Raw genomic sequence first — 19982 nt, 5'->3', positions numbered from 1 at the left:
GGCCACTAGTTTCATGCCTATCCAATGGGCGAAAGTAGGAGAGCTGTACTTAAACACGCATTCTTAACAACATATCACAGCTCGATGATCTAATCCAAAAATTCGACTCACTGATTTCAGAAAAAGAATAACCAATTTAATTTGATAATTAAAGAAATAAAAGAAATAAAAGGGTACACGTACACTACACTCCTAGTTATCCAATTATTATTGAAGCGTTTTCTGTTTTTATAATGGAACTGTAAAATTTTCAATTTGATCACTACCCTTTTTTATTTTGCTATTGTGGTCCAAATTACAGAAATGGAAAGTTATTACAGTTTGATAATCGAAACAAAAATGTAAAAATAATTAGATGATTAACAGAATAGTTTATCTTCAGATAAATTATTCAAATAAATCATTTAAATGATTTCATTTTAAAATCTTAAATAAATTTAAATGATTAACACTTAAAATAATATCAATTTAAAATATTCAAAATTAAACTAAAACTACACTACAAAATAACTTGAAATTTTTTATGTATTTATATGCATACATATTCACCAAAATGAGAACCGAATTCAAATATTGTACGTAAATAATACTCCATTTCAATTGCCACCCAAAAAATGCTTCTCTCTGTTTAAATAAGCAAATTTAGCTCTCGGCGATGGGCCTAGAGTTTTTTTGTATTCACAATCCTGCCAGAAAATCACGTACGTAGATTCCTATTCAAAGTAAACAAGGACACGCTAAACACAAACAATCAGTGTATGACCTTTTGTTTCAACCGTTGGATTGAACTAGTCAATATTGATTATGATAAGATTTTTCAAAAGTCCGCCCAAACCTTTTAGAACACCACAATGGCCCGTTTTCTTTTTGTCGAACCAAGGCATTATTATATCACTCATTAAACTTAAGGTCCGATTGAACGATCTTATATCAAAATGGTAAAATAGAGTATTATTTTCATTAGATGTCTCAGAATCGAAAAGTTACCTTTGCAGGGTATGTGAATATAAACTAACATGAAACGTATATATAAATACCCGTGAATATTAACAAGAAGATCTTTCAACGTTAATGGGACTGGAGAGTTGAAAAACTTAAAAGCTACAATTGGATCAAATTCTTGAAACAGTAAGTACCAAGAAGGAACCAACCAACCAGAAGGGCTGCAAAGAGGGCCAAGAAAAACAGGTAAGTTGTTCCACCAAACACAAGTCCAAGACAAGATACGACTACAAATGGCAAGAAAGATCGCAAAAATCCAACTCTGTTCACCCACTGGCCCTTGAGTAAGACGAGAAGAACAATGGTCACTACATTCCACCCACCAGAACGAAAGCCTAACCTGTTCAGGTTGTTTGCTACAAATGAATGGCAGTTGCAGGTGAAAAGGCTGTATGCTCGGTGTTGGAACTCCATCGTGCTTTTTTGAAGAGCATCGTCCCATGTTAATGGCTCCCTTCTAGGATCATCAAGCTGGCTTTCAACATCCCCTTTAAGCGCAGATGAATGGGGAGAAATGCTGCATTCCTAGTAAAAAAAAGAACTCCAAAGATTACATCTTTAACTAAGGAAGAATGATTAAAAAGAAATACGCAAGCATAAATGATGGCATCAACACTTCCTGTCATTGTCACTGATCATAAGTATAACTATCGATAATCAAATTTTTGCCCCCAAATCCACCATAGTGCATTCACAAATTATTGAAAAACATAGAAACTTATAGTCTATTAGAGTTCCTCTCAATTAAATCCCCATTTAAGGCAAAGGTGTAAAAGCAAAACGGAACTGATAATTTCAACTTAAAATGTCTGCCATAGTGCCTTCATAATCATGGGAAATTTTAGTCTACTACAGGGCAGTTATTCCTTATCAAATCACCACCTAAGGAAAACGTGTAAACCACAATGAAACCGATAAATCTGTTATGACCCTAGTGTGATTAGAGAAGAAAATTAGACGAAGAAGAGAGAAAAGAGATAGATGAAGAGGAGAGAAAAGAGATAGATGAAGAATAAAGAGAATAAAGATTAAGGACAGAAAAGAAGAGATTCAAAGAAGTTTAGAATTCATTCAATCAAAGCATGGCTTTCTCCTCCTCCTGTACATGGTTTTATATAATTACAGTTTACTAAGGCTAACGTTTTCTTGACAGCTAGGGCAAATTCTTCTCTTGGGCTGCCAATTGAATTACTGTTGTGCCTCATTTCTCTAGCTTCATCTTATCTGCCAGCATATTAGGTGACCCATTCCTTCTCCCTCAATTTCAGAATTTTTATTCCCTAATTCCATGTTCTTCTCTTTCGCAATCCTTAATTCATTTTCTGAAGCCCTTTGCCTCGTGCTTCTCCTCTTCTCCCCAACCATGACAAAATCCTACTTTCGAGGTCTGACATAGTGCATTCACAAACTATTGAAAATCATGGGAAATTACAGTCTGTTACAGTTCTAACATATCAAATTCCCAAATAAGGCAAAGGCATAAAGTACAATGGAAGCGGTAAATCTTGCTTCCATGGTCTTCCATAATTCCATTCACAAATTATTGGAAAGCATAGAAATTCAGATAGTGTAGCCAATCACAATTCTTCCCCATCAGATACCCCAGCTAAGATAAGGGCATCAAGCACAATGAAACCGATAAATCCTACTTCAGAAAGGCTGTCATAATGCATTCACAAATCATTGGAATTTATAACCTATTACATTTATTCCATATCAACTCCCCAACTAAGATAAGGGCATAAAGAACAACGGAACCAATAACTCCTACTTCAGAAAATCTTTCGCATCATTGAAGACAATAGGAATTTCTAGTCTATCCCAGTTATTCCGTTTCAAATCCCCAACAAATCCCAATTTAACATTCTTAACCCAGTTAAAGTTACCATTTCATTTTCCTGTACATCAAGCTTTTTCTTTTGAACCAGTAAAAGGCATTCAAGAAGGTCACGACATGATATCTTATACCTTATCTTTGTTAATTTGCAAATAGCGAGCCACTGGTCCAAAAGGGAAATGGTCAACGCAAACAAAATTAGGCCCTGCAAAATCTAGAATAGTTCCATCTTCTCTGCAAATACCAACGTGGCCGATGATAGGAATGAACCATGAAAGAACGGGTAGAGGTGTCCAAACGATGCAGCATGGAAACCGTTCCCTTCTTGGATCAATATCCATACCATGTGGATACGGGAAACCACTTTCCACCCTTAACTGGTGACCCGAATCTGCATGTTCTTGCATTGCCAACTGATCTAAAATTGCGAAAAGAAACAAAAAGAAAAGTCCATCGATTTCTAACCAGATTGAAAATTTGTTACAATTTTTCCGAATCAATCATCCATTAAGATTGGAATCAAGGCAGAATAAACGCGCGAAAATGGTATTAACAAATGAAAGAGGGTTTTCGTAGGAACTGATAAATCATGATTATTCGAAAATAGAAAACTTGAGATTAGAGCGTACCTCTGTCGTCTGAGAAAACAAAGGAAGATCCAGCGGAGAGTGCCCCAGCGTTGGGTTAAAAGTGGGGCTTGCTTCTCTTTTCAAATTTGGTGTTTGTTTGGGTAGTGGAATGTAATATTCTTACACCACCTCCGGATTAGTGTATCAGGTTGTTTGTGTATTATTTTTCTTTTTTATATAATATTTTATGCTTCTTTTATGGGCCAAATTGGGCAAATAAGGGTGGATTATTTGGCCCAAGGCACACAAACTTTTAATTTAGAGATATACGATAATTGTAAAAGTCCAACTCGTCATGCTGGGATATAATTTTTTAATGGACCGTGTCAGGTGAATCCAATAGTCGGAATAAATTTAATATATCTCTCAATAAAAAATTATTATTTTTTCAAAAAATTTAAAAGAAAAATTTTAAAAATAATATTTTAATGCCCGTAGAACTCATCACGCCGGTGTGATGAGTTCCAACGGATATAATTTTGACTTTTTTGACTATTGGATTGATCGTTGTTCAACGATCAAATTTTTTTAAAGTTCCAATGGAACTTGTCACGTCGGTGTGATGAGTTCCAACGACTATTTTCAATTTGAAAATATTAGTCGTTGGGTAGAGTAGTATAAATAGAGGTTTGAGTTGAATTGATTTTTCACTTGTAATCAAATATTCTTTTGAGAGCAAAATCTTTTGTGTTGAAATGGCGTTAAGAGAATAAATGTTACGTCTTGATGATGTTCATATTTCGTCGATCGAGTTGACAATGATAAGTTTAATTTGTTTTATTTAATTTTAGTTTTGACAAAATTATATTATTAATAATAATTATTTATGTAATTGTATTAAATAATTTATTTTCAAATTGTAGCGAGAATAACGAGTCATTCGTCATTCCTCGATGACGAATGAAGAGCCAAATGAGCGGATGGTGATATATCTTTCACAATCCGGATTATATGGAGCGACGTTTCTTCGCGGATTTAAGGTGATGTCGGCACTGATATCAGCGTTGATTGAGCGTTGGAGGCCTGAAACGCATACGTTTCATTTACCTTGTGGTGAAGTGACGATAACTTTGGAAGATGTTGCGTATTAACTTGGCGTTCCGATTAACGATATGTCATTGGTACTTCGCAACACTTATAAGGTAAATGATGTTATTTCAAATTTATTGGGAAAGGAGGCTCCAGCCGATGTCATTGATGGGTTGCGGGTACGGATGACGTGGTTGGAAAGATAATTTAGAGTAGATGAACAATCAACAGAGCAAGAGGTGATATATGCAGCTCGAGCATATCTTATGACGTTGATTGGATTGATCTTGCTACCGGATAAATCGGGCAATTTGGTGCACATCCAATATCTTCCGGTAATGGAGGATTTTGCTGTATGTCGCCAATATAATTGGGGTTTTGCAATTTTGACGTTTTTGTATCGTGAACTATATAAGACGACCGTAATCATTAGAGGAAAAAACATAATAAGGCATACAACGACATACTGGAGAAAAAATTCGACCGTTGAACAACGGTATTTAAACTTAAAGATAAACTAACATCGTATCCTTTAAATATCTAAATAAGATTGAAACTAAGAATTAACTAGTTAATATATACGATATTTATAATTTAAACTCTCTTCAGACCGATGAGTATAATTTATGAAACTTCAACTTGGATGAAAGCTTATAAAAGGTGAAGTCTATTGGTGAGTACATCGATTAATTGTTTATGAGTATTCCTTGTAAGACTCAAATTAATTCATATTCGCAATAAAATTGTCTGATTGTTGCAAGTGTTAACGTGTTTCTTTTAAGGTATTCCTTGTAATTTCTCAGTAAAGTTCCGTACAATGGAGTTTTACAATTAGATGAAAAGTAGAGTACATTTTTGTGTGTATTAAATTAGAGATGACGCTTTTAGGAAGCATAGGTCTTTACTTTTTCGTCATGAGGATAAAATTTTTGACATATCCTCATAATCTACACCATAAAGATAAATGGTTGCTTACCACATGGGGGTTAAATCGGTTTTATCACATTTTGAAGAGATATAGATGGGATTCTGTTGTCGATACAAATCTTTAAAAAAAAATGTATAGAAAGTACATTGGTTGAACTTCATATAAAAAGGACTTTAAATATATATTTCGATCCGCATTAAGGATTTGGTGCAATTTGATAGTTGACGCCACTTGAACCAACATTTATACTAATTGTCCAGCAAAATGTATATGCTAACCGAAACTTTAAAGTTAAGGATTTATCAAATTTGGACAAGAGGGTAAACTCCATTGATCTTGCTGAGTTGAAAATGTTTATGATTGAAGTCATATTTTTGCCTTTCGATGCAACTTATTTCTCTACAATAAAATAACATTACAACCTGCCTAAAGAACTTGGATTTTTTTATACCGCACCTATCGATATTTATAGGTTAATTATGTTATATTACTTGAGTTTTTCTTTTATATAAAATAACATCAAAGGTACTGAGTTTTTTAGAATATTTAATTTCTTGGAACTCCATATAAACAGGAAATTCAGGTCGTTCGTTGTAGCTCAAACGTCCATCATCAGTGTAATGACAAACTGAGAACTGTGGTAAGTTTGTAATATTATAAATATTTTTTATTCGTATTATATTATTTTGTTTTTAATTTATAATAAAATCATTTATTTTACAGGGTTTTGACAGAAATGATATCTATATATATGTAAAATCATCATAATTTTTATTTTTAATTCTTGTTACGTAAATAATTTCACTTATGTTTTGAAATAGGTGGCCAGATTTTTTTCGAAACTATTCATTGGTGATTTATAAGATTTAAGTTATTTTTGCTTAGATTTTTTTTATAAATCCCGTGACTATCCTGTAACTATATGGTTGTAAATTACATTGTTTGTTATTGTTTTTGGTATAACCATCGGTATTCGATTTATTGATCGACTAATCTAGATCGAGTATTGTAGAGGCAAAAGTGACCCTCTCCCAACCCAGTTTCTTTCATTCACAATCATCAATATTCGAACTCCTAACCATGCTTAAGAGATATAGTGGCTCATCCCACTAGACTAACTGATTGTTGGTATTACATTGTTTGATATCATTGTTGGTAAGATATGTTTTTGGTGTCAGCAGAATGAAATTTAAATAAATCTTGAAGAACAACCTTACTCGGTGCTAAGTGAGTAAAGAAGAAAAAGGTTTATTTGATTTGAAATAACTTGCTAATTTTTTGTCCTCCACCTATTCGTCTTTATTTCAATGTTGAATCGGTTCTTGTTTTTTCCTTTGGTCCTATCTCCTGCAGCCAACAGTTAGTGCTGAAGGTAGAGCACCGCCGACAATAAGAGAATATCGGACACTTGAATCGTATATCTAACAAACTTGTTCAGCTTGAAAATGACAATGGTGGAATTCAGACATATCTGCAGGTTTTAAATTCCTACAGTCTTCATTTCGTTTTTTTAGTCATTTTTCAGTGTTATGTGTAATTTTACAATTTACAACACTTAATTGGGCTTGAAATGTATTTTAAATTTCTGATCTGAGACTGAGAATAGAAGCAGACCTTAATTTGTTCTATTAAGTGTTATCTAACATTTGATCTATCCATTCTGTGTTTGCTTTGGGACAAATATAAATTATCCATAATCAGAAGTCACGTGAAATGTGGAACCATGAACCATATTTAGGTTAAGAACTTTCTATCGGCTGAGGACAAAGAAATGAGAATCCGAAGCAAATTACAGAACAAATTGCAAACCTGCAAAAAAATATGACAATCCTTTTCATGAAATTATAATTTTGGAAGTGTTAAAACAATGTATAAAAGTAACTTTATGTATATAAAAAAAGGAGTTACATTCTTACTTTAGCACCAAAAGTTAGTCAACTTTGGAAAAGCTAATTATTGGGAGATAGCCTTTTCCTATGTCAGTAACTCCTCTCCTTTTCCCTAACTTTGAGCCTTGGGATTTAAAGTTCTGATCATTGGGATGATCCCAGGTTTATCAATTGCTGACAGATGCAAAAATGTTATTTCCCCAATTTTAGGAGTTGAGTTCTTAATTGCTTTTCATTTGCCAGGAAAATAGTGAATGGATTGATTGGCAGAAGAATGTTCTATCAAAACGTAATGCTATTGAAAATGTTTACCAGTGGGCATGTATAGGTGGTATAGGTGGTATAGGTGGTCTCTTTAGAGATGAAGCTGACCATTCTATCCTTTCCTACTCCCTTTGTATTGGTGCTGGTTCAGCTGCTTTGGCTGAATTCATAGCCCTCGTGCACGGTATGAGCTTATTCAAGGAGTCAAATTGGTTCGGAAGAGTTAAGCTAACTGTGGAAAGTGTCTCAAAGGTGGCTATTGGGTGGATTTCGGATTTCTTATAGGCTCCGCCTATTATTCAAAATGAATTACGTTTGATTGCTGATTTCGTTTCTGAAGGCTGGTTGGTTACATTCCGAGGTCTATAAACGTCGAAGCTGATGCTCTTGCTAAACAAGGGATTGGGTGAAGCTACTGCTGTCTCTTCTTTCCCTTTATTGTAGTATTGTCGTACAATATCCAGAGTTAAGCAGAGCACTTCAATATCATGGAGGCTGCTTGTTAGATGTTTAGGTAGAAAGAGTCTCTTAGTTTCTCAAGCAATTTGCTAGAAGACCATGGAAATGAAAGCTCTGTCTTCAATGGGAAAATCCATTCTAGTATTCAATCTGAATTAGTTTGGTCAATGATTATAAAAAAAATTATTAAAATTATTTTACAATATGATTTTGGTAATATAATTATAAAAGAAGGTAACACTACAATATACAAGAAAATGCTTGTTAAAATCATCATTGTAAGATATTTTTCCACTTACAGTATATAAAATAATAATAATAATAATAATAATCTATTCATTTATCTATCATTCATTTTGTAGCCTTTATCATTATCTTCTATCTATGTACTTGTAATATAATTTGATTTGATGATAAAATATAACTTGAATAAGATATTTTTTTAAGGAAAAAGGTAATCAAACCAAGCCAAAGCTTACAACGCAAAGAGTGTTCATTCTGCGGTTCAATTGTGTTTATCAAGATTCTTGATAATAATAATGAATGTTGTTACCATCATTATACATACCACGATTGTGAAATAATTATTGCAGATGATATTTTTATCATCATATAATTATCGTTATTCTGATAATAAACTATTACTTAAATCTTTTATCAAACGTTCGTCAAATAATAAATAACAAAATAAAGAGTAAGAGGTGTAAGGATTTTTTGTTCACCGATTTACTATAATATTTTTTTTGATAAAATGTAAGATTGTACCTAATAATTAGTAATTTACCTAAAATATTAAATATCAAGTTTGATTAATTTGATCAATCGAATATAGAATTATTTTAAAATATATTTGATTATAATATATTTTTAAATTATATTTTATTATTATTAAAAATTTATAATTTGATTAATCGAATATCAAATTATTTAAAAATATATTTTATTATTATTCAAAATGTTATATTTTATTATTATTCAAAAATATATATTTAAAATTTTACAATTAGTTGATAGTACAATTGTATTATTAGTCTTCATCTTCTTGTTGTATCTAAGGATGGGCATGAGTTGGGTCGAACTTGACCCGAAGATTTTACATCCTTCACCTGACCCAATTCGACCCGAACTCGACCTAATTTTTAGATAAAATTTAAACCCGATCAGACCCGACCCGAAATAATAAAAAAATATTATTTTTTATTCAGTAAAATAGTGATTTAATTGAAAAAATAATATATAGAATGTTATTATTGTAATTATTTTTAAATATATAAGATAAGATTATATTTTTTCGGGTCGGGTCGGATCGAGTAATTTCACCCTAAACCCGAATACGACCCGACCTGACCAACACCTTTAAAAAACTCGAACCGACCCAAACCCAAATTTTTTAAAAAAATCCTATCCAGTCGGGTCGGAACTCGTCGAGTTCGGGTCCCATGCCCATCCCTAGTTGTATCTTGTAAGACGGTCAACCGTTATTGTTACTATTTTATTTTCCTGATCTTGTTTTATCTAATAACGATATATAATTTTATTATCATAATCAAGTGATTCAATTGACGCAATTCTTATAATTAAGTGACAAAATTCATATATCTGGTTAAAAGCTTTTAGTTTCCATTTTTCCATTTTTTAGGGTGTGAATTTAATTTTATTGAACAATTCTCAGCTAGACGAGGAAGGAGAGTTTTGTTCCAAATAAATGTTGAATTGAAGAAAGGAAAGATGGATATTATAAGCCTTTCAACCACTTACTTTAAAAATTATTATGTAATTGCCGAATATACTTAACCTTATTGATAATAATTTATAGTAATTATGTTTTGCTCCGTATCTTGTATCATCATATCCAAATCTTAATTTTCCAGTTTTGTTCGAGTAAACTTGACATAAACAAAACTATATGTACCTCAAAACTCATCATCTAGTCGTTCAAAGTGTTATTCCTTCTTGAAATTGATTGATCAAACATCTTCAGTAGACAAGCATAATAATCACCAGTAGACAAGCATCTAATTATACAAGAAACAAGGCACCAACTCATAGTTTTTACACCATAATAATCACCAGTAGACAAGCATCTAATTATACTGACATGTTTCGATACAAGATTTCATCAAATAGAACCCTGTGGTCTGCCGGTGTAGGAGTTGAGGCTGAGCTCAAGTGAAGCACGAGCGCCGGTGTAACCGCCGTCATCGGACCGGTACCAATTCGCCGAGTAGCAGCTGTCTGATTGGGGCTTAAGATTGCTGCAGAAAGCATTGATGTGATCTTCGCCGTGCATGGGAAAGAGAGGAAGGGTTTCAATATGTGGACCTACACCTTCTTCTTCTTCTTCTTCATGTTGCAACCGGCCTCGGGATTGGACTTCGATTTAAAAAATGTGGATTGGAGTCGCCACCGATCATTTATTTAAGAATAAATAGGTTGATCGGATACCTTATTTCTTACCTGATCTGCGTCTTTCCAAAGATGTGTCGGGTTCGGGAGTCGGTTACAGTCAAGGAAGGATTAACACCATTGAACTGCCCTTTCGGTACTACGTAATTTCCAGTTGTCTTTGATTTTAAAAAAAAATTATAAGTTTAGATTAAAAGATAAAATAATGATCCAAAATTACTTACCTTTGACGGATTTACAAATATACCCTTTAAAAGTCAAAATATGAGTTAGAAGAGATGAATACATAATAAATAAAGTAAAACAAATAAAATAAGGAGATTAAGAAAGAAATAAAGTAAATATAAAATGAATAGAATATATAAAATAAAAAATATGATAATACTAATATATACATAGCAAACAACTAAATAAAAATAAAATGATAATGCAAATAAATAAATAAAACAAGTAAAAGAATATAAAAACATAAAATATATGATAAAGATAAAAAGAAAATAGATAAATAAATGAGTAAAATATATAAAAAAGTAAAAGTATATATATATAAGTAAAATAATAATAATAAAAAAAGAAAATAAAAAATAATATATGTATTTATACATGTAAAATAGGAAATATATAAATATATATATATATATAATAACACTAAAAAAACATATATACATATATAATAAAATTAATAGAAAGTAACATGTATATATAACAAGAATAATAAAGTAGGAAAAAAATAATTTAGGGGGGTGAATTAAATATTTAAAAAAAATGAACACGCCTCGGGGGTAGATCTAGGTTCGAAACTTCGAAACCCCACCCCTTTTTGGTTATATGCGCAACCCACGTTTTGGGTTGTTCGAACCAAATCTCAAGAAAAATAACGTGCACATGCGAGAAATGAACGAACCAATGTAAAAAAGATGCTACCTTTTATTTCCTTTTCGAATCGTTTACAATAGCTTTGCCTTTGTATTTTCTGTGCTTTCCTCTGTGTTTTGTGTGTAAATCGTGTGTTACAATAGTGAGTTACAATGGCTATTTATAGTGTTTGTGGATCCTATCTTTATGAGTTTAAATCATAGTAGAACTCTATCCTATTTTTAGGAGTTTGAATCCTAGCAAAATTTCATCCTATTTTTAGGAGTTTAAATCCTAGTAGGACGAAAAGGTGTGTTGACAGCTGCCCCTCTTTGCCCATAGTCGTGTAACGGGGATAGGGCAAAGATTAAAAGACACACTTTTCGTTTGGTGGAGTTGAAAATTGACTCTGATGTTTCAATAACTCCCTGTCGAATTGAGTTACGGATGACTCCTCCGTCGTGAAGCCGAGTTCATCTTGAAATGATATGAAATTGAAGCCGTAGTTCGGAATTTGAATCAGCACGTGGCTTCTCGTTTCCCTTCGGTCTTCTTCTCGGTTTAAAGACCTTGGATCGGAATCGAACTCAGAAATCTTCATTGACAGATAACTTTTGCTTGAAAATGGTTACTTGTCACTAAAGCACGGCTAACCCAGGTCCTCTTCTCGACTTGAAAACCTCAATTGTAACCGAAAAGTAGTACGATTGATGTGTCATCGAGAATGAAATCTAACTCGACAATTTTGATGGCAGATAACCCTTCTAGCCTTGAGTTATGATGTAAATGATGTGCCTTGGAGCTGAGCGTAGTCAAACTCGAAGGTCTTTATTGACAGATACTCCTTCTTTGAGTTGGATATCCTTCGTCGTGAAGTTGAAATTCAATCTAAAGATGGATGATGCTTGTGTGCACGATTCCCTTCGTCGTGAAGTTGAAACCGCGGGTGGCCCCTTCGTCGTGAAGTTGAGCCTGGAATTGGATATCCTTCGTCGTGAAGTTGAAATCCAAGTAAGTAGCATTGTTCCGAGTCCAATATCCTCCGTCGTGAAGTTGAAATTGGCTCTGGAATTGGGAAGTTGTTTATTGACAACCAGCGGTCCCTTCGTCGTGAAGTTGAACTTGCGTTGTCTTGAGTCCAATATCCTTCGCTGTGAAGTCGAAATTGACTCTGAAATTGGGAAGTTGTTTATTGACAACCAGCAGTCCCTTCGTCGTGAAGTTGAACTTTTGTTGTCTTGAGTCCAATATTCTTCGCTGTGAAGTTGAAATTGACTCTGAAATTGAGAAATTGTTTATTAACAACCAGTGGTCCCTTCATCATGAAGTTGAACTTGTGTTGTCTGGAGTCCAACATCCTTCGTTGTGAAGTTGAAATTGGCTCTGAAATTGAGAAGTTGTTTGTTGACAACCAGCGGTCCCTTCGTCGTGAAGTTGAACTTGCGTTGTCTGGAGTCCAATATCCTTCGCTGTGAAGTTGAAATTGGCTCTGAAATTGGGAAGTTGTTTATTGACAACCAGCGGTCCATTCGTCGTGAAGTTGAACTTGCGTTGTCTTAAGTCCAATATCCTTCACTGTGAAGTTGAAATTGGCTTTGAAATTAAGAAATTGTTTATTGGCAACCAGCGGTCCCTTCGTCGTGAAGTTGAACTTGCGTTGTCTGGAGTCCAATATCCTTCGTTGTGAAGTTGAAATTGGCTCTGAAATTGAGAAGTTGTTTGTTGACAACCAGCGGTCCCTTCGTCGTGAAGTTGAACTTGCGTTGTCTGGAGTCCAATATCCTTCGCTGTGAAGTTGAAATTGGCTCTGAAATTAGGAAGTTGTTTATTGACAACCAGCGGTCCCTTCGTCGTGAAGTTGAACTTGCGTTGTCTGGAGTCCAATATCCTTCGTTGTGAAGTTGAAATTGGCTCTAAAATTGAGAAGTTGTTTATTGACAACCAGCGGTCCCTTCGTCGTGAAGTTGAACTTGCGTTGTCTGGAGTCCAATATCATTCGCTGTGAAGTTGAAATTGGCTCTGAAATTGGGAAGTTGTTTGTTGACAACCAGCCTTCCCTTCATTGTGAAGTTGAACTTGTGTTGTCTCGAGTGGCACGATATCCTCCGTCGTGGAGTTAAAATCGTGGATGGCCCCTTCATTGTGAAGTTGAGCCTTGACTTGAATATCCTTCGTCGTGAAGTTAAAATCCAAGTATTGTATGTTACGGGTGGACACAATTCCCTTCGTCTTGAAGTTGAAATCATGGAGACCCCTTTATTGTAAAGTTTGGCTTCGAGCTAGATATCCTTCGTTGTGAAGTTGAAATCCACTCTCGAGCAAATTGTGTTGTTTCGAGAGAAACTTTCAATCTATCGAGTTGGTCAAAGTGTAGCTTCTTGCTGCTGAGTTAAGCAACCAACATGAATCTTTAAAGGTGCTTTTGAATCGAGTATCCTTCGTCTTGAAGTCGAAACTTGACTCTAAAAGCTGCAAAAAATTATGTATGTGGAAAATGATAAATATGATGCTCTAAAATGTATGCATAAGATGCATGTAACATGAATTGGTTATATTTTATCTCCTGAAAAAGGTCTGATAATTTGCATTAGAATGTTGAATCCCCAAATGATGCCCCAATATCTAAAAATGCCCCAATATTTGATGTTGAATCTTCAAAGATGCCCTAAATGTTCCTCATTTCTTGCTTCAGCATTGATTCTGAGCATGAGTTTTGTATCTAAAAGTCACATGTCATTTACCAAGATCCACTCTAGAGAGACTGTCTTGTTTGAAAAAAATGTTTTTCTTTCTCTTTTATTTTCAAAGTTATGAAAACATCAATTAAAAGAGTTTTGAAAAATGTTTGATCCAAAGTTTTGAAAATATTGTCACTTTCACGGTTTTACAATTGAGAGGAATCATAAACTAGAGTTCTTCGGATATCAAAGAATTAATTATACTGTTAATCCTTCAATGAATTATAGCTATTTGACAAGTGTCAAGATCAAAGCTATTTTTGGGAAGTGGTTAAGTAAGGAAAGGATAAAAAAGTCTCAGGTTATTGTGTTTGGTCAAAGGTTTGGCATTTGATGCTCTAAGGTTTGATGGGGTATCTTACATGCTCCTCTACTAGAAGTGTTCTCTGACTCCCAACCATAGTGGTCACACTTGGATTGTGCGATGCCGTATCAAGGAACTTGTGTGATCGCCTCAATTGCACAATTTTTATATTCGAGCCGCCTTTTCAGGTTTTCAACTCGAACCCTCCTTTGTTATTTTTCTATACCATGCATTAATTACATTGTTTTTTTGCAAACAAAGATTAATCCTGATGGGCGGGATGAAATCTGAAGATAGTCTCTTCTGTTTAGAAATCCATGTATGATTAGAAGGGACTTTTAAGGCACGTAATGTAGGTCAGGGCTCATGGTTATGAAAGAAAAGGATAAATAGGTCCAAACAAGTGTTACAGGGTTTTGAACCAAGGATCAATTCATTTTGATGCCTTCAATCTTGTCTTGCTCAAAATGTCTCTTTCTATTGATGCTCTATGATCTTCGAGTGAAGTGATTCAGTGATTCGGTAATGATTGTGCTTGATCAATCTCATAGTTTGAAGCTTGATGTGCCATTTGTCTTTAGGGAATCTTTGCATGTGCTTTTTGTCCCTTTTTCTTTTTGATTTTTGTTCTTTCTTTTTTCTTTTGTTTCTCTTTTTTATTTGTTTATTTGTTTCTTTTCTTTTTTGTTCTTGATTGGATCTTCGCACTTGCCATTTGGTCCACCTTTGGATCGATGTCTTCACTCATGTGACCAGATTTCTTCCACCTTACCCCCTAGTGTGGAGGGTGATCATTGGTTAGGGTTGAATCAGAAGAAAAAATACTATAGGCTCAAAATGGGACACAAGGGATATATATTTTCTCCTGTTGTGAAGGGATAAAGAAAGAAAACCATTCATCATTTCATACATGTAAGTCTTCACATAAGAGGTATCCCTAGGGGGATAGATTTTCAGGATTAGTTCTATTCACATGAAAACAATGTAGTTAATGCATGATAGAATTATTTCGGATGAATTCTTCTTCTTTTTCCCCCAGATGTCTCAATGTTCAAGCTCCCCGCGAGATGCCCCAAGTTGTGTCTTTAGAATAATGCTCATGTTCAGATGAACAACTCAATGCCTTGGGTTTTAATGATATTAAAATGTCAATTTTGAGTCTAAAAAGACAGTTGTGTGATTTTATTGACTCAAAGAAAGGTATGGGTGTATCGAAAAGATAAAGGCAATGTTCAAGAATTTGGTCTTTTTGGTAATGAACATGAGTTATTTTGGGTAAAGAATTGAGGTATTTTATTTTGGGGTTTGAGACATGATAAGAAAGGTTTAATCTTGTCATATGTCAAAAATCTGTAATTCTTGAAGAATTAAAAGAATCCTTAATTCATTTAATATTCGAAGAACTAAAGATTAAAATTTATTCAATTGCCCCACTTTAGAAAGTAGCATAAATTCAATCCTTTAAAAGATTAAGCAAACATGAAAGATCAAAGACGTGTTCAAACAAAACAATCCTCTAAGTGCAAATGGTATATGCCATGCCCCCTTCTTCGGCAAGCGCCTTACAGTTTTCAGATGAATGTTTGGGGCTTCTTATGTGGTAACAGCTAACAGCTTTAACATCGTAGCCCTTAGAATATGGGGATTCTTTTCTTAGATCATCCTGACAGGCTTTGTCCTACCATCAGCTGATCAAGCTCTTTAATGTTACAATCTTGCTTCCATGTGGTTAAATCCACTTCATCGAGTCCTTCATGACTTAATTTCATGTTTGTGAAAATGCTTAAAAATGTAGATGAAGATGCAAAAAGGCAAAATACAAAAATGCATGAGATGTTCGAGGCATTGATCCAAGAAATGTGCCTGTTATTATGAATAATCCTTATTGGGGACAAAAATGTTTTATCTTTTAAGAGACAAAAATATCCTAACAGTTTCTGACATGTTGACTAGTCTTCTTCTTTCGTCTTTCACCGGTTGAATAACCCGTCGAACCGCTCCGGCCTCTCTGGATGAACCGTGAAAATGTTGAGTTGTTTTTTGTACTGGTCCAAGAAGTCTCGAATGACCGCATCTCGAGCATTTACTTTTGTTGAGCTTGTTCCTAACGAATTCGTCATTGGAGCCCTTAACTGATAGGAACTATGTGAAGTTCATTAGTCTGTTTCTTGAATTCGCCAGCAATGGTATCCAATTTCAGCTATCATTTTTCCATTTTCGTGTTTAAAGGGACTTCCAAGATACATAACCTTCATCTTGTCCCTGCAACCTCTGCCAGTCAGTTCTTCAAAGATAAGCTTTCATTGTGCTTGATGTAGACTCAGTTCATTCTGAGTCCTTTATAATGTAGCAGAGTGATACTCTTCAATTGTGGGCACCACGTCTTCTGGATTGAATGTGACACATAGTCGCCTTGTAGACTATCATTTGTATTTTCATCTCTTGTATTACAACCCCTTTGTCCATTAATGCAACTTATTCATGTTTAACAAACACGTTTTTGGTGGATCAACACATCTTTTAAATGATGAAAGTGATGAAAATAAAATAAAATAAAGATGAAAAGAGTTAGTGAGATGAAAAATAATCAAAAACAATCATAAAAATGAAAATCCTACCCCACATGATATCTACCCCACATGCTTATTATTCCTACCCGGACATGATCTCTATCTCGCATGCTAATTTCAAACAAATCCTAACCGCATATTTGTCTAGTTTGCATGCTTTGAACAAAAGGTAAAGCATGAAATAATTCCGGCATCCTAGAGTTTGAAATGAGGTTTTGGGGTAGGCTCTAATTCTTCAAAGTCTCTCGGGTTAGGTTCTAAAAAAACGGTACCCGAGTTCTCCTTGCTGGTGCCCCATTGGGCCTGCCAGACCCTTAGTCCTAAACCCATCACAGGCTTGTGTGGACTAAGTTAAACTCGAGAGGACACATTCCCTTATGTCTATGCGGAGAATAAATTCACACGAAGACATAAGGTATATGAATCCCGAAGGCTACTTGCTAGGCATATGCGGTGAATAAATTCACACGAATGCGTCGCTTTCACCCCCACTTAAAACGGGTTCGGAGCTCGGGTTTAGAGCCTTAGATGAAAAAAGACTTTAAGGGCTGAAATCATTGAAAAAACGGTTAGTACAACTATTTACTCAAAAAAATATAATCAAAAGTAAGCAATAAGGATCGAAATGTTACCTTAAAATTTAAACTTACCCTTTTCGTTAAAAAGACAACTGAAAATTACCTTAGCCTGACTTACTTGAGAGTCCCCAGCGGAGTTGCCAAGCTGTCGCAACCGTCTTTCGGTTGGGCCCCGGGATTGGGCTTCGACTTAAAAAATGTGGATTGGAGTCGCCACCGATCATTTATTTAAGAATAAATAGGTTGATCGGATACCTTATTTCTTACCTGATCTGCGTCTTTCCAAAGATGTGTCAGGTTCGGGAGTCGGTTACAATCAAGGAAGGATTAACACCCTTGAACTGCCCTTTCGGTACTACGTAATTTCCAGTTGTCTTTGATTTAAAAAAAAATTATAAGTTTAGATTAAAAGATAAAATAATGATCCAAAATTACTTACCTTTGACGGATTTACAAATATACCCTTTAAAAGTCAAAATATGGGTTAGAAGAGATAAATAAATAATAAATAAAGTAAAACAAATAAAATAAGGAGATTAAGAAAGAAATAAAGTAAATATAAAATAAATAGAATATATAAAATAAAAAATATGATAATACTAATATATACATAGCAAACAACTAAATAAAAATAAAATGATAATGTAAATAAATAAATAAAACAAGTAAAAGAATATAAAAACATAAAATATAGGATAAAGATAAAAAGAAAATAGATAAATAAATGAGTAAAATATATAAAAAAAAGTAAAAGTATATATATATAAGTAAAATAATAATAATAAAAAAAGAAAATAAAAAATAATATACGTATTTATACATGTAAAATAGAAAATATATAAATATATATATATATATAATAACACTAAAAAATCATATATACATATATAATAAAATTAATAGAAAGTAACATGTATATATAACAAGAGTAATAAAGTAGGAAAAAAATAATTTAGGGGATGAATTAAATATTTAAAAAAAATGAACACGCCTCGGGGTAGATTTAGGTTCGAAACTTCGAAACCCCACCCCTTTTTGGTTATATGCGCAACCCACGTTTTGGGTTGTTCGAATCAAATCTCAAGAAAAATAACGTGCACATGCGAGAAATGAACGAACCAATGTAAAAAAGATGCTACCTTTTATTTCCTTTTCGAATCATTTACAATAACTTTGCCTTTGTATTTTCCGTACTTTCTTCTGTGTTTTGTGTGTAAATCGTGTGTTACAATAATGAATTACAATGGCTATTTATAGTGCTTGTGGCTCCTATCTTTATGAGTTTAAATCATAGTAAAATTCTATTCTATTTTTAGGAGTTTGAATCCTAACAAAATTCTATCCTATTTTTAAAAATTTAAATCCTAGTAAGACAAAAAGGTGGGTTCACACATCATAATCATCTTCTCCGATGAATCTTTTCTTGTCAAAGAAAACATAAGATGTACCACCACTGCTGCTACCATACCCATAGTTCCCAATCTGCCCAACAGTAAGCACACCATTTGAAGAAGAAGAATAACCTGCAAAACAGACAATTCGTTGAAAAAAATGAACACCAAGAAAGAAAGGGAAATAGAAAACATCAGAAACCAATTACCTGGAGTTATGGTGGGATACAGCTTGCTGTTATTACCATTTGCAGCAGCATTAGGTCTTTGCATGGGGACATGATGATCAGTAGTTGTGGTGGTGTTGAACCTTTTCTTCTGCCTCTCACGAGCCTTGTGGTTCTGAAACCAATAAAACACATTCTTGCCTTCGATTTTCCCGTACTGTCTAAGCCGAGCGGAGATCCTCTGAATCTGATCCGCACTGGGGGACCTAACCCCATTGTTGTAGTAAAGTTCTTTCAATATTCTGATCTGCTCAGTGGTGGGTGTCCACCGTGTACTACTCTGCCTACAAACAAACCCTTCTTTCCCACTGCTGCCATTCTCTTCATTTGGCTGTTGTTGGGGTTCCATAGTGGAAGAAAAAAAGAGAAGCAAACAAAAGCTTAGCTTACAAAGAGAGCAAGTGCATGAAATGGAATGAGTTAGCAGTGGGACTATAGAAGGAGAGAAGAAGGGGTATAAGAGAAATATCTGAGAGGTGAAAGACTGAAGTTGACAGCGATGTTCATAAACAGGGAAGTGACAGAAGACGCATAGAAAGGAAAAACGATTAATGCATGAAATGATGAACCTTGATATAAGAGAAAAAAAATGAAAGAGATTGTCTTTGAAACAATGATTAATGCATTAAATTGATTGCCAACGCAATATTAATGGAAAAGAAGAGACTTTGCAAACTTAGGTCGGTTATGAGTCCGGAAATGACATTAGGAAATTATTATTTTTGGGTAAAGTATATAAATAATCTTCGAATGTTTAGGACGTTTGTATTTTGGTCACCTAACTTTTGAAACTTGTAATACAGTCATCAAACATTCAATTCGTTTTTATTTTTATCCCATCAACTCTCTTCTTCTTCTCCTCCTCCTCCTTCTTCT

At 34.1% G+C, this 19982-nt stretch overlaps 2 protein-coding genes across 3 annotated transcripts; both read right to left on the bottom strand.

Moving 5' to 3' along the window:
- Positions 1 to 1051: 1051 nt before the first annotated feature.
- Positions 1052 to 3573, bottom strand: LOC120212526 (protein RTE1-HOMOLOG-like). 2 transcript variants are annotated; one of them, XM_039210801.1, is made up of 3 exons: positions 3469 to 3573; positions 2971 to 3257; positions 1052 to 1527 (listed from the first exon to the last, which is right to left on the bottom strand). In XM_039210801.1, exons 2-3 carry the CDS (start codon positions 3244 to 3246, stop codon positions 1102 to 1104), a joined length of 702 nt encoding a protein of 233 aa, XP_039066732.1. In that variant the 5' UTR covers positions 3247 to 3257; positions 3469 to 3573; the 3' UTR covers positions 1052 to 1101. The 2 variants fall into 2 exon arrangements, with proteins under 2 accessions (XP_039066732.1, XP_039066733.1); XM_039210802.1 differs by lacking the exon at positions 3469 to 3573 and having other exon boundaries at positions 2971 to 3273.
- Positions 3574 to 18874: 15301 nt separating this feature from the next.
- Positions 18875 to 19455, bottom strand: LOC120212418 (protein WUSCHEL-like). Its single transcript, XM_039210726.1, has 2 exons — positions 19089 to 19455; positions 18875 to 19011 (listed from the first exon to the last, which is right to left on the bottom strand). The coding sequence occupies exons 1-2, from the start codon at positions 19453 to 19455 to the stop codon at positions 18875 to 18877; spliced, it is 504 nt and encodes a 167-aa protein (XP_039066657.1).
- Positions 19456 to 19982: the final 527 nt, after the last annotated feature.

The sequence above is a fragment of the Hibiscus syriacus genome, unplaced genomic scaffold, assembly GCF_006381635.1.
Source record: "Hibiscus syriacus cultivar Baekdansim isolate YM2019G1 unplaced genomic scaffold, ASM638163v2 tig00110013_pilon, whole genome shotgun sequence".
Classification (NCBI taxonomy): domain Eukaryota; kingdom Viridiplantae; phylum Streptophyta; class Magnoliopsida; order Malvales; family Malvaceae; genus Hibiscus; species Hibiscus syriacus.
Note: the sequence above shows the minus strand (reverse complement) of the source record. Positions and strands in the feature narration are given on the sequence as shown.

What these genes read in the sequence shown, in the direction of transcription:
- LOC120212418 (XM_039210726.1), bottom strand. Translation starts at nt 19,455, where the DNA reads ATGGAACCCCAACAACAGCCAAATGAAGAGAATGGCAGCAGTGGGAAA. An exon ending in GTATCCCACCATAACTCCAG is followed by an intron (nt 19,012 to 19,088) that starts GTAATTGGTTTC and finishes TCTGTTTTGCAG; the next exon opens with GTTATTCTTCTTCTTCAAAT.
- LOC120212526 (XM_039210801.1), bottom strand. Translation starts at nt 3,246, where the DNA reads ATGCAAGAACATGCAGATTCGGGTCACCAGTTAAGGGTGGAAAGTGGT. An exon ending in TGCAAATTAACAAAGATAAG is followed by an intron (nt 1,528 to 2,970) that starts GTATAAGATATC and finishes TTTTTTTACTAG; the next exon opens with GAATGCAGCATTTCTCCCCA.